Below are 23,594 nucleotides of genomic sequence, written 5' to 3'. Positions count from 1 at the left end.
ACAAAACAAAACAAAACAAAACAAAACAAAACAAAACAAAACAAAACAAAACAAAACAAAACAAAACAAATACAAAAATCAAGCTGAAGCACAGTTTCGCAGCAGTTTCTGTAAAGATGGCTCCTGGGAATTTGTCCAGGCGAGTAAACCTTCTTTCACAAGTGGCCACAATAGCAGGCACAAAGTTATCTGGTTTATCTCACTGCTACAGTTCCCACTGTCGACAGATAAAATGGTTTGTATGAGGCACAGGGACGTTTTTTTTTTCAAACAGCAAACTGTGTTAGACATGGTTTGGTGGGTTCAAGCGCCAGACACTGTTGACACCCACAACCTACTTCAAGAAAAACCAGTGTCAAAAAGGGACATTCAAAATCACAATTCAGAATAAGAATATACTTCCTGGTGAGTAACTGCAAATGTGCTCCTTCCTCATGAGGATCTTCAGAATATATGCGGTTGTCTGTGATGCAAGGATGGACCACGTACCCATCAGATCAGAGCAACCTGGAAGCTTGTTTGGAAAAGAAAGGTGATTTTCCAGCTTCAGGAGACGCGAGGATAAGTCCCTGATGTGTCACGATTCCTTCCTGGATCACCTCCTGTTTTCTTCATGTGTTTCCAACCCACAGTTGAAGTTCAGTGTATAAACCTTCTGTGCAGTTTGTTACAGTACATCCAGCACTGGACCTTGCCTTCTGACTCAACGCTTTAGATGTTCTGCACTTGTGATGAATCAAGTCAAAGTTGCTCAGGAGTTAGTTTCACTTCATGGATGTGTGTCTGTTCTGACCAAAGGGCATGAACTCCAGTCTCCCTTCCTCTTCCTGTCCACATGTGCGGAAGCTCTGTCTGTCTTCATGGGTCTGCTCTCTTGTCGCCACATGTCTGTCTGCTGCCAGACGATGAACATCAATGATGGCCTAAACAAGGATGGAGTGATGGACGGGTGAGAAGCGAGGTCACATCAGCTTGCTTTTCTCTCACTGATCAGAGGCTCTGGCGCTTCACAGACGCAGTAGCTGGGGTTTACTGACGCTATTAACACCAGCTCACAGATTTGCAGGAGCCAGTCAGTGGCCAGGTGCTTCCTGCTCAGCAGAACTACTCTGACAACATCTGCATTATTCATTTGTCACTTAGACTCAAACTCTACTGCAAGATTTACTCGTACGCTGCGTTGTTGCCATGGCAACCAGCGTCCTCTTCAGTCCACCAACCTCCTTGAAACATAAACCACTCAGACTAATGTAATCTGTTTTTTAATTCGGGTTCTGCTCTTCGTCACGGCATGTGCGACTCTACATTGATGTCACGGCAACCACAAGCGACTTTATTGGTTTTCATAAAAACCAAACCTAGCAAACAACGAGGCGGCGATGAAAGTGAAATGCAGTCCGTTCACCGTAAGATAAACAGTGATTTAAAAAGGAGTTAATAGAGACAGATTGTTTATGCCATCCTGCCACTCAGAGCTGTATTGACTCATTTATCTTATTGTTATTACCCTTACTGGGTTGCTCCCGCCCCAGTTCACCAGGCGAGAGGCAGAGGACAGCCAACCACATGCACACAGACCGATAACCACACAAAGCTTTGAGCCACCAATTAATCTCTGCCGATTTTGGACTGTGGGAGGAAACCAGAGTGCCCAGTGGAGACCCACAAAAGCACCATTACTCTGCACGAAACATTTAAATTCAATAAATCACAGAAACAAACGCAAAACAAGGCAGGATCAGGCATGAAAACGTTCAAGGTTGGCACCGGAAGATCTGTCCAACATGGCAAACTTGCTGGAAAGTTATTCTCAGAATCCACGTCAAAGACAGTAAGAGGGTCAACAATACCAGGATAGCAGAGAAGGGGGGCAAGTCAAGAAGTAGGAAGTGGTGGTCGATGGACAACAAGGTAGGAAGGTGAGAGGTCACGGGGAAACGTCGCTGAAAGGAAATGTGGGTGGATACAGACCTAAATGAGTCGGAGGCAGGGGAGAGTATGAGCTGATTGCACCACAGATAGTGAGGGGTTTTGTTGGTGTGGTGCGGGCAAAGCTACAAGTTCTGCGGCAGGAAGGAGCAGTGGCTAAGGCCCCGCTCACATGGCAGCTTCGACGCATCCTCGGCTCAGTAACAGACAGCGCTCTCTGTCTCAAAGTAGCCGTTGACTCAGCTGAGTCTGAACGCAGGTTCTCAGACGAGACAATAATGAAACCGTTCAAACCTGCGAGGCAGATGGAGGCTCTCCTCTACCTGCCAGGTGAGTCAGCGGGTGAACGGAAATCCCTCCTCTCAAGTGAAAATCTCATGAAGAAGTGTATCAATTCATGTCTGATCATGAACGACTGAGATTTGTCTTGTGTGGCTCACTCTATAAGGCAGCTACCATCCACAACTAGGTCTGGGGTTTATGGTTTGCTCTTGGTTCTCAACAAGAAAGCCCAGGGATCCATTGGAGCAAGGGATCTATTTCCTGTCGATTGTCTCTCTGAGTTCCCACCAAGATGGGACATCAGAACTTTTTACTTATTAGGAACATGTTCGCCGATTGACCATAAGCTTTAATGCAATGCATCATCTGCAAAAAAAGTAAGTCTTGAAAAAAGTTCCTGGGTCCATCTAGAAATTTCACCTGTTAAGGCTGTGATCAGAACTAGCACAGAGAAGGTCAGGAGGAGCTCCTTCGTGTCTTTGTGGACCTGGAGAAAGCACATGACAGAGTGCTAAGAGAAGAGTTGTGGTATTGTATGAGGAAGTCTGGAGTGGCAGAGAAGTATGTTGGAGTGGTGCAGGACATGTATGGCAGGTGTGAGACAGTGGTGAGGTGTGCTGCCGGTGTAACAGCTCCTCTGTTACACCGGCAGCAAGGTGGAGGTGGGACTGCACCAAGGCTTGGCTCTGAGCCCCTTCTTGTTTGCCATGGTGATGGACAAGAAGCACCTTTGACCATGATGTTTGCTGATGACATTGTGATCTGTGGTGTGAGCAGGGAGCAAGTGGAAGATAAGCTAGAGAGGCTTGCCTTAGAAAAGAGAGGAATGAAGGTTAGCCACAGTAAGACAGAATACATGTGTGTGAAGTGGACAGGTGAAGTTACAGGAGATAAAGAAGGTGGCCAGCAATGTTGTATGGTTTGGAAACAGTGGCACTGAGGAAAAGACAGGAGGCAGAGCTGGAGGTAGCAGAGATGAAGATGCTGAGCTTCTCTCTGGGAATGAACAGGATGGATAGATAGATAGATCAGAAGGACAGCACATGTGGTCAGGTGTTTAGGAGGCAAAGTCAGAGAGGCTAGATGGAGATGGTTTGGACATGTACAGAGGAGAGCGAGCCAGTACATTGGTAGGAAGATGTTGAGGTTGGAACTGCCAGGCAGTAGGTGGAGAGGAAGGTCAAAGAGGAGGTTTATGGAGGTGGTGAAGGAGGACATGAGGTTTGTAGGTTTGAGAGAAGAGGAAGCAGAGGACAGGGTGAGATGGAAGAAGATGATCTGCTGTGGCGCCCCCTGAAGGGAGAAGCCGAAAGAAAACAAAGAAGATGGTGATCAGAACTATAAACAAAACACCTCCATCTGAATCCAGGTTTATCTTGGTTGAATGCTGTCTTGAAGTCTTCACACCTCTTTGGCACTCTGCCTTTCTCCTCATGTTGAAAGTGAAGACCCTACTCTTCTCTTGAATCTCAGCGGGTAAAAACAGTTTGACACAATCTGTTATGTACTTGTTCGAGGACATGGAAAACACGCAAGAGCCACTTGTAGATAAGGTCCTTGAAACAATTCTGGTCCACCCTCTCGCTTCAGCCGTCATGTCAAGGGATTTTCTTTATTGGAGGTCGTCCAATGTCCAAATCCAGCGTGTGTAACGTCAGCGTGGGAGTCTGAGAAAATGCAGAGCAACCTCCGGTGGAATGAGGTGAGGGGCTGTTTCTTCGGTGGAGGAGGAAGAGAGGGGGCGGAGACGCAGTCGTAGAAGAAGGGATATAAGATTACTTACTGGCAAAAGGCAAAGAGAGCAGCAGCTGTTTAGAGTGCATGTTAGTCATCACCCACTCCTCAGAGTTGCCCCCTCCTCCTCAGCCTCTCATGAGAGCATGGTGAATAGCTCCTGAATTAGAGCTCGCTGGAGCGGAGCAGACGTGAAAGACAGAGGAGGGTTTTGTTCAGGCAATGTGATATGTTGTCACTGTGTGAAATGTGCTCGGATGGAAAGATACGAAAGGGAAAAAAAAGACCAATAAATGGAGTCCCGAAAGAAAGAGAGAAGCAAAGGCTGTATGATAAGTGAGGAAAGAAAGAGGGAAAGAAGGGGTGGCGACCACAGACAGAGGCGTGATCAGTCTGAATCTGTGAGGAGGGAAAGTTGTTGAAGGTCCAGTTCACTCAGCCGCGGAGACTGGCTCACTCACTCACAAGGATTTACTTTTCAGTTCAGATTTTCTCTTTTGTTTGGGGATTTCAGAAGCTTTTCTTTTGATAGGTTTATTTTCATTTTCGCTTCTCAGCAGTGATATTTTTTCTTGAGATGGAGAGACGAAAAGCACTAGTGATTTTTGGTAAGTTCACTGTAAAAGACTGTTCGGTTGTGATGTTTGAGTCAGCTGACCAGATGAAGTGAAGAAACGTTGGATGAATGAACTGTTTATCAAACCATCAGACGTCGGCCTCAAGTTTTGGAAAGTGAAACAAGTAGAAGGTCTACAACATCCAGACATTTAAGACAGATTAATTCAATGTGTTGTTAGTTTTTGTTTTGATGTCAAGCCAAAACCAAACTCAATTCAGTATTGTGAAACATTTCATTTCTACTAACCCTAACACAAACAGGACTGCTGCGTCTTGTCGCGGTCAACCGATGACTAATAAAAACATCACAGGACTATTTCACAAGGCTTCCCATTAAGCAGAAATATTCACATCCAACAGGATTATTGTTGCCTTTAATAACAGTCACAAGCGTTCCATTTAATGTCATTTAACTTCAGAATTGGTGGCTGACAACTGAAGTGAATGATGATGTTTTCAAGTGTGGAAATGTGGGAACGAAGGTTTTTCACGTCAAGGGAACATGGGATCGGGTGTAACTCCTGACCCTGGTGGTGGACGGCTTCATGCGGTCCAATAAAATCTGAGTTTTAGTTTGACTGACTGTGATGCAGAAACTACATCCTATCAGAGATTCTCCAAAGATAAATCGCTTGAAATCTTTAACTTAAGTATGCAATCTGCGGATTTAGATATTCTGTTGCGCACTTACAGTACCATCATTCATTGGAAGTTAACCGAGGGGCCCCTATGTCAAACTCTTAGCCCTGATATTTACATTCTATATCTTCAGTTTATGCCTCCTCTGTCTGCTCAGGGTCACGCAGCGTCTATCTTGATTACATTTTAGCTGCTAAGAACTCTTCTCCCCCAGATGTTCTTGAGTCAAAAACACAACTACAATGGACATTTTGGAGGTGAGAAATCTGCTGACTGCTTAAATTCAATTACAGACATAAATTTCTTACATACATCTGTCCAATATGTGGTGGTATCACGACGAATGCGTCTGTAACAAACATATTCCTGACTCAGAGTGGTGGCTCTATCTGCTTCGAGGAATACTCAGGAGGCAACCAGCTGTAACCAGATCTTTGGATAGCCACAGTAGAAGCAGCGATAGTCTGGGCCGCTTATTCATTTTCAGTTATGCATAACAAGCTGTATAAGCTACTGTCGCTGGGATGAAGAACTCTTCGAGGGGTGAAGCTTTAGTTTTAGACGCCTCCCAATACTCCCAATACGCTTAGATTTATATCTTATGTTTTTTATTTTAAGGAAATTCCTGTGGAACCCACCCTTCAAAAATGTATTTATTTATTTATTTATTTAATTTTTGGAACTTTGTTTCACATAACCTGCTTGGTCTTTAAAGTACTGAAGTTAGATTAGAAGTTGTGTTACACTCAGACGCTGTGCCTCAACATAAAAAAATGACACTTAGTTTGGGCAAAACTCGCTTCACTGGTTGCGCATTACATTTGAAACACTGTGAACCAATACATGAGTGGTATATTAGCCCCGTTCCCAATATCCAGACAGTATTGCCTGTGTTAAAAGAATCTTTACTACACGCCATAGCGGTGCTCACATATAAACATAACTACCATCTGACTTCACTGCTTCCTGGGCCCGGTTCTCTTAAGGTTTCTGCCCCAGGAGGCCATTTTTTCTTGCCACTTAACACAGGAACACATGCAGTGTCAAACATGCCTGTATATCCAGCATGACCATGTGACCTAGCTGCGACTTATGCCCTTTCATCACTTCCTCTTTCTCTGTCCTCTTGATCACAGTGTCTTCTGTCCTAAAGTTACCAGCACATTTCCTCATTTTAACAGTGTGTTGTAGTGCAGACGCTCCATTCTCAACCCTGAACAGACAGCTCATTGTCATGAGGGAACAGACACAGAAACGCTGCAGCATTTATGAACTCACATCCAATGAATGTGTGTGTGTGTGTGACCGTGTGTTGTTGTCATGGGTGCAACTAAGGAAAATAAGCCCTAACAACCAGGAGCAGAGCAGGACCGTGCGCTTAATGATACGTTGAGCGTTTTAACATAATGTCTTGGGACTTATAAATAGGTGGAATCCAGAATAGAATCTGGTGGAGGGTGGAGGTCTGAAATGCATGTCTTGTGAGTGCGTCTGTGACAAGAAGCTCACTACATGACTGGTCCAGACCAAGGCTTCCATGATAACTGAGCTATGGCAGAAGTGTTGAAACTTCAATATTCTTCATGTTCATTATTGATCTTGAGGTATTATGACATTGTTGTACTTTCTTTCGTATTTATCGACTGTTTTGAAAAGAAAAACCTTTGTGTCTCCACAGTGTTGCTGTGCAGCTTTCATAAATGTTGCTCAGATTGTGGAAGAGGGTTCGTCTCAAAAGGAGGAACTTGCACGGGTAAAGACAATTTTTTTTTATCAACGTGTTTCCCTGCTGTTACACAACATTACACAAATAGAAAAAGAGTTTATTTAGCCTCTGATCACTTGTTACCATAAACACTGTTTTAGCTACAAACTGATGATACTGCACTATAACATTTAAAAAATGACAATATTTTATCGTATATTTTAATGTTATGTATCATTACAAAGGCAAGAATGAAAAATTTATTTTATTAGAATCATAGATGTTCATTTTATACAGCAACTGGAACTTCATTTAAACAGCACAAACAATATTTACATCAGCAGCGAAGGAGACTTGGAATAAAGCAAGCAATTTCAGCCGCAGTCGTCAGATGTGTGTCATCATCAGAACCTGGATCAACACAATTTAAAGTTAGTTAACTCTGTGTGTGCTACTGAATCGATACCCCGCACATTCAAAGCTTATCCCGGAGTGACGTCACACACAAGAATTTTGGGGATCTGTGCCTTTATCCAACCAGCACTAAACACAAAATCACTATAGTTTTTATTTGAGAGCGATTCCACTGATGGAGAGAACATGAAGACTCAATCACTACAGAACTGCACGTCAGTTGTGTGTGTTTCCGTGATTCACTGATGCAAGTAAAACACAACAGATTAGCCTTGCGCTGGGGCCCGACAGTTGGGGCTGGAATGGACATGTGATCTTGAAATACATTGTGCGATGCGGTTGCCAGTTAGTGGGTGGAGCAAATGTCCTGCATGACAGTATCAACATACATTTCCAAAACAATGTTTCTCCTGGGATCCAAATCTGGTTCTGTATTGCGATTGTGATCTGGATTATACGGAGGGATTGAAAGGACAAGATTGCGGATTGACAAAAGTTGTTTATCTTATTGTAAATGCTAACAGTGGGCAGTTTGCTTTTGCTAATAAGTTATGATAACATGCAACGTTCATGCGCCTTCTTAGTTTGTTGTTGGAGCATTTTGGCGCCCTACATCCTTTCAGGTCATTCTCACTGAGGCCACCAGCAACATCTCTGTTCCTACGCTAGGCTTCTGTTCTTCGACTTCTGCCACCTCGACCTCAACTCTACGCGGACAAAAATTGATTGTTAGATTATAAGATAAGAAATAATTTAAAATAATTTGGTTCCAAATTACAATGGGTCAAAACCCTTTCCACTAGTTTACTTTCCTGTCATTTGTGGCTTTGGCCGACTTGCTCAGACAGAAGCAGCAGATCCATTACGCAACCTCAGAAGGTTTTTCCACTTCATTTTTGGGTACTTCACCTTGGCACATTTCTGGATACAAACAAACTGGAGTGTAATACGTTTTTGACAGGGGTTTATGCTTAAATCTCAGAGGTAAAGATGTTGGAGCAGCAGGCTGAAATTCCACACAAGGTTTTAGCTGTGTAAATGAAATAATTTGGATTGTACCGTAATACCACAAAAGAGGAATTAACCGCTACATTGTCTCATATTTCAACGTCTGCACCACTTATTTAGCGCTGGTTTTCCAGGAATTACAGAGAAACAATCAGACTAGAGCCATGGGTGTGAAGGAATGTCGTAACATTTCTATGATCTCAACTTATAGACATAGACGAATGCAAGGAAGACAAGGAGCAGTGCGGGATCAATGCGGTGTGCATCAACACGAGAGGCAGCTTCTACTGTCAGTGCAAGCAGGGCTACCAGAATCTGAAGGGCCCGATCAACTTCACAGCCCAGGATGGGCAATGCAAAGGTGAGTCCATCATCAGCTCATCACGTTCACTCCTCGACTCATCTGCTCTTCATCTGCTTCTAGATTTGAACGAGTGCCTGGTCGACGGCATCTGCGGTCAGTTCGCTGCCTGTGGTAACCTGATCGGAAGCTACATGTGCTCATGTATCTCTGGATTCACCAGATCTCATGATGGAAACTGTACAGGTGAGAGACTGGAATTTAACATGTCGACCAACAGAAGACAAACTTTGTGTGAAGCTGTATCATTTACAGTGGGGTACCCACTGTACCCCATCTTGCGTGAGAGCATGTGTCACACTCTGAATGTGTCAGACTTGAGAACGCTCCTTTGTTTAACTAGGGCAGGACACGGTATATACGTGTCTGTCTACCCTGTCTGATGCCACGTCACTTCTGAAGGAGTTGTCAACGTCTGTGCTGCCACCCTTTCTTTGTCATTCAGTTTGTTTTTCAGGCCATAAGTTGTAAATGAGTGATAGAGGTTGGCGCTCTCTGTGGCAGGCCTTGCTAAACATTTGAAGTGCGTAGTGCTGTTGGAAACACACATGGTGTGGGATTATTTTTGAAATGCCATTCATATTTTCCATGGTTGAAGACCCAAAGTTGATGCTTCACTTGTCACTGTGGTTTGTCTCGTTTATTTATCTCATCGTGAGAAGAAGAAAACGTAACAAATGCTAGGAAGGTAGCCGTTTCACACAAACAGCGGTTGACAAAAGCTCGATTCAAGTTCTTCAGGTTTACATGAAGTGCACTGACAATCGAACTGTAAGTAGTTCAACTCCGTGACAAGGGCTGGTGCCTCTTCAGTACTTAAGGCTCCCATTACGGTAAAGGAGACTATCGAAGTTGACAGGTAGCGAGGAGCTGTTCCAGACTGCTATATTGAACTGTGGAGACAGTGATCATGTGCTGACTGTCCGATGAACTAGTTAAACTTTGGAGGTCCAGAATAATCAGAGCAATGGTTCAATACAGTCACTTCAAAACTTTATCGATACTCATGGGCTGTCAAAGTTTGCTTTGTGGTTTTAAAGTTGGCGAAAAACGAAATGCACAACAAAATAAATGCGCTCCAAAATGTGAAGAGAGAAAGAATAATTCTTTTTATGAAGCTGAAGTTCAGGCAAAGAATGCTAAGGATTTGTCTGGAAACTCAAAACTACAATGAAATCATGCAAAACAGAAGTGATAACATAGAAACAGTTATTCAAAATAAAAGTAAATACATGAATAAATCATGATATATAGTGTCAGTTGCTACAGTTTTTCACAAGTGCGCTTTGGCCAAGGTTCCTTTGGTGGTGTGCCTCGGGATTTTTCAATGAATCAAGTGCCATGGCTTGAAAAAGCCTGAAAAACACTGCCTTAAACCTACAAACCACGTCGTCTTATTTTCTTGTGAGAATTTACGATTCACATGAGTGAAGATGAGGAAGATGAAGACAAATCATCATCGCAAGTTACAAAACACATGGGCTAAGACTGAGGAACTCATACTGCACATCAGGTTACACACACACACACGACTTCTCGATTGTATATAAGGTTACACAGTCAAGCTACAATCTAGCTTAGTCCAGCTATTAACCACTTTATCCAGGTCATGTAGTCAGACGATGAGGAAATCCAATTTCTCTCAGTAGTCGCAGTCAGCTGTTTATATGCATTTTTGAATTTTGAATTTGAACGCAATAGTTCGGTTTTCCGAGCCGTGAGGTGCTCATTGTTTCACGTTCACGTTCATCTTGCTGTGGACGAACAGACAGTGCAGTACAGTACTAGAGTCCTGCTTTGGTTACAGATGAATCTGTTTGCTTTTGTAATCCAATAACCGAGGGGCTAATTTAATGAAACTAGACCTCATTCCGGGAATATGATCAATGTAAAGCACATTTTCAATGGGTTGCAACAATATATTTCACTGATGAAGTTCTGAGTCAAATTTGGCTTGACCCTTCCTGCCCTCATTTCACTACTGAAATTGCAGCCCACGTCTCTGTGGAGCAGATTGTGACACTGGTTTACAATACGTCTTTCACATGTCAGGCGTCTTGGCTCATTGTTGGAGGAAATAGAGAGCAGGTGTTGCAATAAAATGAATGATGACTCAAGGCCGCCGGCTTAAAGTGCAACAGCAGCAGCTATTTATAACAGCAGGAGAGAAGCAGTGGATGGAAAGTAGCAGTTCATGACAACAGCAGCAGTGTGTTAACACGTGTGTTCTATTACTTCAAGGCTAAACAATCTTTTCGGTGCGTGTGCTGTTGCAAACGGCTGCATATGACACATCATTAATGTAAAAGGGCGTAAGTAAAATAGGTCTGTGTGACTAAGTGTGAATTATGTCATTTCAATTTTTCATATACAGTAAGTGACACTGAATATCTTTCTGGTCTCGATAAAATGATGCTGATTGTGTAGTGTTCTGGTTGTTATGTGACCTTGATGTCAACATTACCCTTCAGTTAGATGTTTCTTCATGACCTCACATGGATTTTTTTTTTCTTTTCTGAACATTAGTGCCCCACTAATAACCACTGATAAGAACCATCTCTCCCTCCTTCACTGCGTCAGAAAAGTTCACTTTTGTCAACGTTAGTGTAATGTAGTCCCTCTAAAAGACTATTCAGCTTTGGTTTAGTTTTTAGTTTTGTCAAGCTGAGTCTGAATCACATTACAAAGCACAAAAGCAAAGCAGCAAAGAAGCCACATTTTTCAATTTGAATGAATTTGGTATATTACTGAATCAAATGATGGAGCCATACATACATTTAAACAACACAATATTGTTTATTTTGCATCAGTTTGACAACAGCACAATAAGTCACGATGGTGTCTATATTCAAGTTTTTATATCACCTTATTTAAACTGAAGCTCTTTTCATGTCTTGACAATATTTGGATAAGAATTTCAATTTTATAAGAATTTCAAGTACATTCAGTGTAGTGGAAACTCTGGCCATTGTGTAGTGAAAAACATCCCTGAAAAAAAGCAAACTCTCTGCTTTTGTCTGCTTTTGTTCAGGGCTTCCTCCATGCTTGTTGTTGTTGTTATCATCCTAGCTGCCACGTGTCTTGTGCATCAGTGGGATCAGTGGAGCAGGATCTTCTGCACTGACAAAGGTTCCCTGTGGTCTGGAGAGCAAACTGCTATTTTTTTTATTTTTTGTAACTAAATTAGTTGTAATAATGTTGAGAGAGAGAGAATCTTTTAACGTGTCTTCTGTTTTCTATGAAATTATAGTGCCTTTGACCCACATGAGAGACACCTGATGGCAACAATGTTGCGAGTAGAGAAGGTGACATTCCATTTTGGGAGTGTTCTGGATCCCAGTCTGATAGAATGATAGGACCATATTCGGCATTTGATACTGACACTGGGAGATTATGTTGGGTTAGACTCAAGCTGCTTGATGGAGGTTTGCGCTGTCTGAGTGCTTTTCTAGTTTCCATTGTGATGCCTGACTGAAAAGGACATGGCTGGTTAGTTAACTAAACCATCCTACAAAGAGAGGACACTATTAATTTGCAGTCATGAGAAGCAACATTACGGGAACTGAAATAGAACCATCGATCCATCTGCGATGAACTATGAGCTCATTTAATGAAGGCTTTTGTTGAGAGGTTTTGCAGCTGCTGTACACGATAGTATCTGGGGAGTTTAGTGCAGATCCAGGAGGGAACTGGCTGGAAATGCTGTGGCTCCTTGCAGATGTAGGAGGTTGTTCAGGGCCCTCTCTTGTTTCCCTCCTACACCAGGCCTTCTAAATAATGTTGTCCAGCCTTATTGCTTTCTCTCTCTGCCCCAAACCATTGATGGTGGGAACGTGGACTTTTGCTTCCTATGCTGACAGCAGCTGTCTGGCTTGGATGTTGAGGCATACACTTGGTGTTTCAATGAGTTTAAGAAGTGTTTTCCTTTCTGTGTTGTGTTCCACAGGGAGTGTGGGCGGGACTAGAATGTGTCACTTGCTATTTCTAACCTCTATTGGCAGGCTTCAAATAGCATTTTGTGTTAATGAGTGGAGCGATAATATAACCCCAACCTCTGTTTTTTATACACATGTTGCGCTGCCATGGAAGGCAGAAGATGAGTTTCAGTTGAAAACCGAATGCGTCAGCATGCAATGCTGAAGGCTGCCTTTGTTGTCAGTATAGGACGCAAACGTCAACTTTCCAATGTCAATATTGTAACAATTTCAAATGGGAGACCCACATGCAACAGGAAGGAGACTGAGTCCGGAGTCAAGTCCAACAAATTTAATAATAAAATTCACAATTGCACTCAACTTTTACACTAGAAGGACGTAGGAAAAACAAAGGATACTGAACCTCAGCACTAGAGGGAGACAGAGACAAATGTCCATAAGCGCAAAAGGAGAGGAAGAAACCAGAGTCCAGGGCACGGAATAAGTCCACAGGACAGGGAGAGGAACCACGGAGAACAGGAAAAGACACACTGTAAAACAATGATTTGCCTCAATGATATTCACGTGTGAGAGTTGATCTTACCCGACAGACATCGATGAATGTGCGGAAGCGGAGAGGACACACGTAGACATCTGCGGGGAGAAGGGGTCGTGCAAGAACGTGGTTGGGAGCTACCGGTGCAAGTGTCAAAAAGGATACACCAACTACGGCAACCAGAGGACCCCATGTTCAGGTGTGTGATCTGATCACTCCTCTCATTACACCCCTGTTCAGTGTTTTTAAAACTCAATTTTCAGCCCTATTGAACTGCAAAATCCATCATGGATGCCACTCAATGACCAGCGACCTCATGATTTGGATTTCCTCTAACACTATTCTAGTTGCTGAAAGCTTGAAATAACAATATCACTGTTAATAACATCAAGTTTTAGCGCTATCACTATTTTATGGTTTATTATGCTCATGGTTTTTTTCTCTTTCCAGAGCTGGACTGTGAAACTTTTAAGATGAACGGTGCTTCTGGAGACGTAAGTATTTTTAAAATTTCGACCTCATACCATCAACCACAGCTCTCTAAACATGTATTAGATTGGATTGCCCTTTACTCGTCCCACAGTTCAACTATTGAGCAGAGCTTCTTTAGATCAGAATTCACCACTGTGCTCTTCACTCCTCCGACACTGTCAAGCCATTCTCAGTCTTAATCTTTATTCAAATACAATGCCGTCTGTCACAATGAACCAAGACCTTTCTACTTCAGAGGAGCAGGTTCACGAGCCTGTGAAGTGGCCATGTAGGAAGTAAGAAGGACGGTGACACATTTTAACTAGCAAAGCATTCATTCTGTTGATGAGTGATCTTTAGCAGGAGAAACACTCAGCAGAGTCATTAGTCAAAGTCTCATTAAGTGTCTGTCTCCCAGCACGTCGGGGGCCTGGCTAATATTTTCTCTCTGATGAGAAACAGCTGTTTGGCGCTGTCCAACCAGAGTCCATTGAAGCCCGATGGAGACACACTGCTGGAGGTAAGAAGACCAAAAACAAGGCAAAGAAACAGACGTGTTTTAAGGAACTGTGTCCTGGACAGAAACTTTTTACAGCCACTGAGACGATCCTGTCTGCTGGTCAGCTGGAAGGCAGTGAGGATGTGCATGTCTTCCTCAGTACAGTGGAGAACTCGGTCAGGCTCATCGGGCCTCAGCTCAAAGGCAACCGCACCAAGATGGAGACCAATGAGACAGGTAACTGGGGCACAGTGGTCATTGATCATTAGATTATTCTCAGATCCATGATGGAACATTTCTTTCAATAGATATTGAAATTGCAATGGAGAGAGGACCGGCTCCGCCAACCGGACCGATCCATCTCAGCACTGAAAACGCCTCGCTAGACACCGACTGGACAGTTGCTGCTGGACTGGGACCTTATCCTGGTACACTCCCGCGACCTTGAAAATGAAGGATAAACATGCAGTGCTACTTACAGTAACACGTACAACATTTTACAGGGTTCACTCTGGCTGCACTGCTGAGCTACAAGAACCTTGAGAGCTCTCTCAACCAATCCTTCCACGTGCTGCAAGGACACGAGGAGGACGAAGTGAAACCCACCTATCAGGTCTTCTCCAGAGTGGTGTCAGTCGTGGTCTCCAATCCCTCCACTGAGAACTTGAGCCATCCTGTCGAAATTACATTGCGCCATCTACAGGTAGATGCTCAAATATGTGACCTAAAACAACACAACAAAACATGTGACATTCTTTTAGGACGCAGACCAGTCATCTGAAGTGAGCTTCGTCTGTGCTTACTGGAGCGACCAGAGCGTCTGGTCCAAGGACGGATGTGATCAGCTCCGCTCTAATGCCACGCACACGGTGTGTTCCTGTCAACATCTCAGCAGCTTCGCTGTGCTAATGGCGCTCACGCCCATCGAGGTAAGGAGGCTCAGAACATTAACAGTCATGTATCTAAATTGTTAGAGTTAAAGATGTTGATGAAGGTCGAGACTAATATTCATGTTCTCACCCAGATCATTTGCCACCATGGTAGTAACTTAGCTTGTGATCTGACACACAGATCAGTCCGCCCACAGAACCTTCCCCGTCTGAGATGTCTGGATTTTCTCAGCGCATGACTTGTACCCGCTCTGTTATTTAAGGATTCCTAATAAATGGCCTCCTCTGCTGCACCTCTCTGGGCAGGTCACCATATATCAAGATGTTTTCCTCTCAAAAGTGTGCGCTTCAAGAGAGTAGAAGACCAGATCTTTTAAATATGAAGGGACACGAACAAAGAATAATGTTTTCCTCGTATATGACACATGCTCCACACATTTGCTGAGGGCCATTGTTCCTTCAACACATTTTTTTTCCCAATCTTTTGCGATGATTTGGACTTTTGTGCAACCAGATGGAACAGCTTTGTAATTGTCTGAAAAATACTAGTTAGATTCAACTACCTAGGTCTCAGTCTGTGGTGTAACATTGGTGGAAAAGTTGATGTTGATAAAAAGACCGACAAAAGTGGATGCTGATGTTAAACAGGGATCCAAAGACGCTGTGCAAAACAAATGGATTCAATTCATGATGTCTAACTTGTGACAAACATCTTTCTCTCGAAGCACACCTTTGAGCTGCAGCTGATAACCAAGATCGGACTCAGCATCTCCCTGATCTGCCTCGTGCTCTGTATCCTGACCTTCAAGTTCTGTCGCTCCATCCAAGGGACTCGCACCACCATCCACCTCCACCTGTGTATCTGCCTCTTCCTGGCCGATCTCATCTTCCTGGTCGGCATCACTCAAACCAATCCGGAGGTGCGTCCTTGTGACGTCTGTACCCGGGTCCACTGTACTGTTTACTCAGTTTGACTCTTTCCACTCGTCCTAATGTTTACACAGCACATAGCAGAGGACTCTTATGAGTTTATGTGATGGTCCCTGGGGCCGTGCAGTATGCAAGAATCAACTTAATTCAGTTTACGTCTGCAGCGAGTGCATAACTTGTGTCCAAATGGATGGACTTGATGGCGTGAGACCTAGAAAATCTTGAAGTAATCACATTGGGTGAAGAGATGAAAAGTTCAAGTGAACAAGCCGGATGCTAAAAGAGAGATCCGAAATACAACATGCACTGCCACCTTTAAAACCACCTGATAAAAACTCATTTTTATGGGCTCACATTTATGTGATATCCTCATAACATGTCCTTGGTTCTCGCTCACTGAAGGCCTAGCCGTCGTCCACCTTCATGGTCAAGCAAGTGAAAACATTTTTCACTGTTGTGCCTGTAAAGCAAGATTTGTAACCGGTCTATCATTCGCGGGTGCAGTGGTGCTGTATGCGCTGTAGAAAGATCAGTGGTGCACCAGGCTTAAAACTGCATGAGGATCACTAGTTTTGAAAACGGGGTCCAGCATGGAGACTGACTCATGAAAGAAACTGGGCAATGTTCTGAACTTGAATCATGAACTCCTCTCATCTTTTATTTACATTAAAGCGCTCAAAATGCGCTGTTTTTGCCCATGTGTCCGAAGTTCAGACACCACTGCTGGACTCAGCTGCTGCTTCTTGTCTCCAGTCCTCCAGGATCTCGGCTCTGTTGGCGGAGTTGCAGAAATGTGGGCAAAAAAAAAGTGCATTTTGTGCGCTTTAAGGTCAATAAAACTTCATTGTTTTGTTGCGATAAGGCTCAATACTTAGTCAATACTTGACGCTTTACTCCATTTATCAGCCACATCGTTCTGTAAGCCTCAGGATTCAGACCGCAAGAAAAAAGTAGCGGCTGGTGGTCTGGAAATTACGGTCAATAAAATACAGGACATAAAACAGGATAATATAGAAAAGATCTGATCAGGTTGAGGCGGCTATTTAAACGTTCATACAGCGATCAGTGCTAACAAGACGTTTCACCACTATTATGCATTGAGAGGAGCTTCATCTGCTCTCTGATTTTTTTTAAACAATAAAAAAAGAAACGTTATTGAATATTTAAATCCACAAAAACAGGGCTGCCTCAAGTTTGAGACTTGAGAAGAGTGTGAGACTAACTTCAGTTTGATCAAAGACTTTGAAGTGAAGTGCACAGTTTTTCCGCATTCAATGGCCTTGTTATAAGCTGGAAGGTAAGTGGTCAGAAACTTAAGAACTGTGGTCCTTTTTACAGTATTTTATTTGTATTACAATAAATAATAACAATAAATAACTGCGGACCTCATATTAGATAAAAAAAGATCACCGTGTATGGTTCAACTAGGCAGTGGAGCAGCAGCACCTTTTCCTTTACTGACGGTTTGCATTCCTTTCAGGGAGGCTGCAGGTTCGTCGCGGCAATGCTTCATTTATTCTTCTTAGGAGTCTTCGCCTGGATGCTTCTGGAGGGCGTCCAGCTGTACCGCATGGTGGTCCGGGTCTTCAATGCCACAATCCAGCCCCTGTACTTGTACCTCGTGGGTTATGGGGCCCCTCTGGCTATTGTCATCATCTCTGCCATCTCCAGACCCAAGGGATACGGCACGCAGCAGTAGTACGTTGTGTTAGTGTGTTTAACTGCGGGTTACACCAGCAGACACACATTTGCGTCTGTTATCTGCTGCGCTGACGTAAGAGTGCGCTCATGCCTCCCCCTCCTCTCCGCAGCTGCTGGTTGTCCCTGGATGACGGCCTCATCTGGAGTTTCTTTGGCCCCGTGTGCTTCATCATCTTCCTCAACGTCTTCTTCTTTATCGTCACCGTCTGGAAGCTCGCCCAGAAATTCAGCAGCCTCAACCCAGACCTCTCCAAGCTCAACAAAATCAAGTTGGTGGCTTCAAGTTGCATTGGTGGAATTAACATTTGAGCATTCTGGCTGTATTTGCTGCCCCCGTGGTTTGTGTTCTGTGGCCTGCGGGAGCCGGGGCCAGGGGCAGCAAATGGAAAGAATGTGTGCGTTTATTGGAAAATTGTGTAAAAAAGTTTTGCTTGTTTGCGCTTTCATGAGGTGCTGGTCCCTCAGCTGCTGCTACTTTCCTCATTATCACTCTGAAGTGGGACATATGGAAACATTTATGTCCGAACACTCACTGCCTGCGCTGCGTGTCCTTTTTATTTGCTCTTTCTCTTCAAGCTTATTCTCCACTTTTGACACTTCAAAGGCAACTCCTGTTACTGCTACTACAACACCAGCATCAGTAGGAATTAGGCTGCACAACCTCTCATAAAAAGACTGTGAATTCACTGAAGTACTTATTACTGCAAGCTTCTAACCCTGCATTTAATGCCTCTTCTCCTGCAGCTACTGTTACTTGCCCCACTTTCATGCTACTTTTAAGCTCTCCATATGCCCCTGCTAGAAAAGTCGCTACTAGTACAGTACTACTTCAATACCACAACCTCAGTTTCATCATTTGAAGAAATATTACTCATACCATCACAACTACGTACTGCTACGATACTTCCATAGCGGAAACTTCACAATAGGAGTTTTAAATTTTCTATGAACACTGTGGCTTCTGCTGCATCTATAGCTCTTATGACTATGTTTGCTACCCCTGAGGAGAACAACTACTATCCCCTCTACTGTCACTGACGTTACTCCACCCATCAATAGATCTACAGTTTTGCTTTTTACTACTTCTCTTCTTGACTAGTACAACTACCTAACTTACCTCAACTCTATCACTACTACAAATACAAGCACTATAACTGCGTCTAGGTCCACTTTGTTTACTGATACTACTACTATTATTAGTACTACTAGCTCTGCTAGAGGATATAATCGCATTCCCTGCTATTACTGGCACTACTACTGCCACGACTAATAGTACTACCGCTATTTCCTCAGCTGTCATGTCTAATACTAATATTATTATTGTTGTTATTTACCTTGTTTACATGATCTTTTCTACCACAACAACTACTCTAGAACTGCTATATCTTATTTTACTAATCCAGCTTCTTTACTATCACATCACATTTTCGGCCCGAATAAATAGATTTACATTTTTTTTTTGCTTTTTATTACTTCTCTTCTTGACTAGTACAACTACCTAACTTACCTCAACTCTATCACTACTACAAATACTGGTACTATAACCGCGTCTAGGTCCACTTTGTTTACTCCTACTACAACTGTTATTAGTACTAATAGCTCTACGAGAGGATATAATAGCTTTCCCTGCTATTACTGGTACTTCTACTGCCACGACTAATAGTACTACCGCTATTTCCACAGCTGTCATGTCTAATACTAATATTATTATTGGTGTTATTTACCTCATTTCCATCCTCTTTTCTACCACGACAACAACTACTACTACTACTATTAGGTCTAGAACTACTACATCTTATTCCGCTTCTTTACTCTTACATACTGCAGGTCCTACATTAGTACTGCGACAGTACTGGTGCCATGATTCCTCTAAACAGCCATTTTCAGCCCAAATGTCATAAACATTCTTCAGAGACTTGAGGCTGGTAAACAGATGCAGACTGATATTTGGGATATTTGCCACTCGCCTGGCAACATAATACCCTCTCTAATGCCACTCGGCTGCCAAACACATCTCGCACGTCAAGTTTAGCGATTAATAACAAACTGCGAGCCAAATGTGTGAAAACAACACCCAGATGGATCCAAGTGAGATTAGAAAGCAATAATGACTTGTCAGTTCGGATTGCTTTTTAAACTCTGTGACGCCGATGATGGATTTAACCGTCAAGATGATGTAGTGTTGGTTTGATTCTGGGTATTAGAATCTGATCGTCCAGATATTTTCATCTGTCGCTTCCCTCAGATGTTGGGGACTTTATACATTTTGCGGTTGAACGGAGAAGTCATGAGTCATTAAATCGTCCGCCGTCTCTCTGTTTCAGAGCCTTCACTGTGACTGCAGTGGCTCAGATGTGTGTTCTGGGTCTCATGTGGGTGTTCGGGACTTTCCTGTACGATAAGAGCAACGTCGTGGCTGCTTATGTCTTCAGCATTCTGAACAGCCTGCAGGGGGTGCTGGTTTTCGTCATGCACTGCCTGCTGTCCAAACAGGTGAGTCTCTGGAGGAGCCTCTCCTCCAAACACCTCCCTCTGAAGTCCTCATTTCTGATCTTGCTCTCCTGATTCTGACATTTCTAACTCAGCATCCTGTCTTTGTGTCTCTGAACCATGCACCACAGTGGCTCTCACCACCATCCTACAAAGCTCCCCTTGTTCCACCCTGCCTACACCCTCCTCTTCACCCCCCCTTTATCGTCCCTTACTCCGAATAGTTGAGGCCAAATACTCATCTTTTCACTCCATACACTGCTGCATCCTCACTCATGTATTCTGTCTTGCTTCGTCTGACTCTTCTCCCCAGCTCCTCCTCCTCTTCACTTTCCCCTGAAACAGTACTTGTATCTGATAAAGCCACTAACAATACTGAGTAGTTTTTAACAGCTGTCTGCTGCTCCCTACAGGTGAGAGATGAATACGCCAACTTCTTCTCCTGCATCTGCACACCACAGAAGAAGAGGTACTCCGACTTCAGCAGCACAAACCCCTCCAGCAGCCAGTCGCAGGTAAGAACATCTACTGCCCTCCATCTGTTGCTGTTTATATTGACTCTTCACCACTTCTCCTCAGGGCTCTAGAAGCGGGCAGCACACTGGAGAATCCCAAATATGAAGCCCTCCCTTTACTCCACAGATTGATAGTAAAAACATTGGGCAACATCTTCTGGGAGAATCAAGTAGAAGTCTTTTATCTTGTGTTTATCAAAGGGAATCATTTGCTCACAGCACCAAAGCAAAAGAGTCAAAATACTGCGAGGCATGACATGAACCACCATCAGAATGTTACTTATTTATGAAGCCTCCGTGCTAAAGGGACCATGTTGACGTGAATTGCATCTGAATGCTGTGCTTTCACAATGGCTGGCGTTGAATTTCGGAAACACAACAGTGTTTAAATCTGTGCAAGTTGGTCAGAGTTGGAGGACATTTTACTAGTGCCGTGTGAAAAGAGTCATTTGATAAGCTGCCAGAAGTAGACATGCTGTAATTCTATGATGAATTTTCTGCCGTGTCCACTGTCTCATTGTTCGCTCTTTCATCGTAGTCCCGATGGGAGGAGCTTAAATGCTTCACTGGCTTTAACCTGTAAGTAGCAAGCATCTTGCTTTTTTTTAAATTGATGGGAACCGCAGACATGGCAATTTTTCTGAAATAACTGACTCCATCAGATTTGTTTTTTCAGCGGTCAAGAGTGAAGTAGAAGTAGTCGGTCTGATGATGACGCCACACCTGGTGACGTCATGACATCATTGTTTATATTCAGAGGCGCGTTGTATCAGATGAGGTTCCTTCCTCTTTCATGCTTTACCATTATCAGGCCTCATCCACCAGCCAACAGTATGTCACGTACAAATTTGAAAAATAGTAGCAGAACAGGAAAACATAATGAAGTACATTGTACTAGCAGTGCATCAAGTCAGCGAAACGTTGACCTTTATATGGCGAGAGATTCACTCGCGACAAAGCTGGGTGGCGACATGCGCCAGTTGCTTTGCAATACTGTCTCTTAAAACTGCACTTGAAACTAAAGGGGCTTCATCCTATCAGCAGTGTAATGTGAAATGCTCACTGCTGTATTTAATAGTTCGTGAAGAGGACGCGCTTTCAGCTTGAACAGAAGCTTCTGACACCTCTTTGACACGCAGAGGAAGAATCCCAAACTCTTCGACATTACTTCAGAAGGGTCTTCATGCCTGCCTGCACTGTATGTGAACAAAATAAGTGTTGAAATCACTTGTGGCTACTCTCTAGATGTTTTATCAGCAGGAGCCATCCACCCTCTTCCTGCAATTTTGTTGGGAGAGATTGTTTATTTTGCTGGTTCCTCCTGATTCTGCCACGAGATATGTCCGCCGAATTTGTTGACCAGACCCGAGTTAGCGTATTCTATTGCACTTTCTTTTCATGCAATAATATTCCGTCACACTCTTGGTTGTTTAAGTGAAGCTAGTCTTTAAGTTAAAGTTGTTCTATGAGCTCTTTCTTGGTTGAGATTGTATTCTTGGTGTGACTGAACTGTTTTGAAAATATTGCATTGTGTAAATGTTCTTTTGCAGCATCTTGTGAATGTAAGAATCCCACTGTTGGTGGATGAACAGACTTTTCTACTCTGTTGTTTGGTACTGTTGTTTTATTTTTTTTTAATTATGAACCTCAGATGTTCATTAAAGCTTTTTTTTCTGAATTTTATTGAAGTCTGTTTATTTTTTTTTCTTTCTGGATTTAAAAAAAATGAAATGTCAATGACACCAGAGAAATAATATGGGATGTGAGAGCCCTAGTGGGGTTCGAACGCCAGCCCTTTTACCCTGCATGAGAAAAGTGTCCCATCTGTAGCCATATATTTTTTTCTTCGTTCTTAAATAGTTGGAAAAAAAGTTTGTTTTTCAACAGTTCCACTCAAATCTATTTTGATATCTGACAGAACATTTTTTTGTGAGATTCATTCCTTGACCTGAACCATAGTTCGCAAGCCCATTGGGATCTTTTTGGATCGTTGAATGGTTTTTAAAAGCACTTTTAATGGCCATTTTATTTTGTTTGATATGATTTTGTTTGATATTTATTTTGATATTCAAAAGCCTTGAGTCGGACGTGAACCAGGCCGTTTCCCAGGAACATGCACTGACCACTCTAAGTCACATGCAACCTCTTAAGTTCGGCGCACATCTCACAAATGAAATACCAGAGTTCACCATTTCTTTTTTTTGCAAGCCCCCCAACCAACTCAGCACAAGACTGTGTTAGTTTTTGAAACAAATAGTTGGGGTCCTTGGGGATAGGGACTGAGGCAACATAATAAAGAGAGCAAATTCTGCCAAAAATCTTTTGGCATGAAGCAAGGAAAACACTCAATATTAGGAAGCATCTGCCAGAGAAGCTCAAGTTTTCTATAAGATTTATCATCAAGAGTTTCAGTGGTTGACTCTGGCCGCTAAATGACAGCAATTTAATATTATTTCTCATTTTTCAGGACCTGAATCGCGTGATATTAATAAATAGATGCCTGTAAATCATCGATCCTCTCTATGAAATGTGTCACGTTGAACCGCCTGACACAGAGTTGAAGTGCTTCATCACACACACACACACACACCCACCAGAGACGGATGCTCTGTATCAGATGCACAGATATTGACCGGCCGATATATTCATGTGTATTTCCCGCTGCTCACACATTTAAAGTTGTATAGATAAAGTTAAATACCTCTTTGTAATACTCGTGAAAACCGATAACATAACTCGAAAAAAAAGACATGTTCAGGTCCTACTGAAAGGAACTGTTCTATGGAAGTGAACATTTTCTGCATGGAGTTTGTGTGTTCTTCACTGTGTCATTTGCTTGCGTCACAGCTGTATCATCTGCAAACTACTTCGTCTATCCCCTGTTTATCCACTACCTTTAATGTCTGGCTTGTTTGTGCCATGTGAGTTTATAAATCAA

The 23,594-nt window shown here is 43.1% G+C and overlaps 1 protein-coding gene across 1 annotated transcript; it reads left to right on the top strand.

Annotated features, from left to right (window-relative positions):
- The first annotated feature begins 4,065 nt into the window (after window positions 1-4,065).
- On the top strand, window positions 4,066-22,298 carry LOC128754981 (adhesion G protein-coupled receptor E5-like). The gene is made up of 17 exons (XM_053858042.1): window positions 4,066-4,553; window positions 6,881-6,955; window positions 8,541-8,690; window positions 8,754-8,876; window positions 13,216-13,359; window positions 13,611-13,654; window positions 14,050-14,151; window positions 14,214-14,367; window positions 14,439-14,558; window positions 14,634-14,833; window positions 14,892-15,059; window positions 15,746-15,940; window positions 17,431-17,648; window positions 17,762-17,920; window positions 19,976-20,144; window positions 20,555-20,656; window positions 20,721-22,298. Exons 1-17 carry the CDS (start codon window positions 4,523-4,525, stop codon window positions 20,760-20,762), a joined length of 2,196 nt encoding a protein of 731 aa, XP_053714017.1. The 5' UTR covers window positions 4,066-4,522; the 3' UTR covers window positions 20,763-22,298.
- Window positions 22,299-23,594: the final 1,296 nt, after the last annotated feature.

The sequence above is a fragment of the Synchiropus splendidus genome, chromosome 2 (assembly GCF_027744825.2).
Source record: "Synchiropus splendidus isolate RoL2022-P1 chromosome 2, RoL_Sspl_1.0, whole genome shotgun sequence".
Taxonomy (NCBI): domain Eukaryota; kingdom Metazoa; phylum Chordata; class Actinopteri; order Syngnathiformes; family Callionymidae; genus Synchiropus; species Synchiropus splendidus.
This window is presented reverse-complemented; position numbering and strand designations above follow the sequence as displayed.

Coding starts and splice junctions, on each gene's coding strand:
- LOC128754981 (XM_053858042.1), top strand. CDS start 4,523: ATGGAGAGACGAAAAGCACTAGTGATTTTTG. Junction 15,060..15,745: donor TGGCGCTCACGCCCATCGAG/GTAAGGAGGCTC, acceptor TTTCTCTCGAAG/CACACCTTTGAGCTGCAGCT. Junction 20,657..20,720: donor CCTCCAGCAGCCAGTCGCAG/GTAAGAACATCT, acceptor ACTTCTCCTCAG/GGCTCTAGAAGCGGGCAGCA.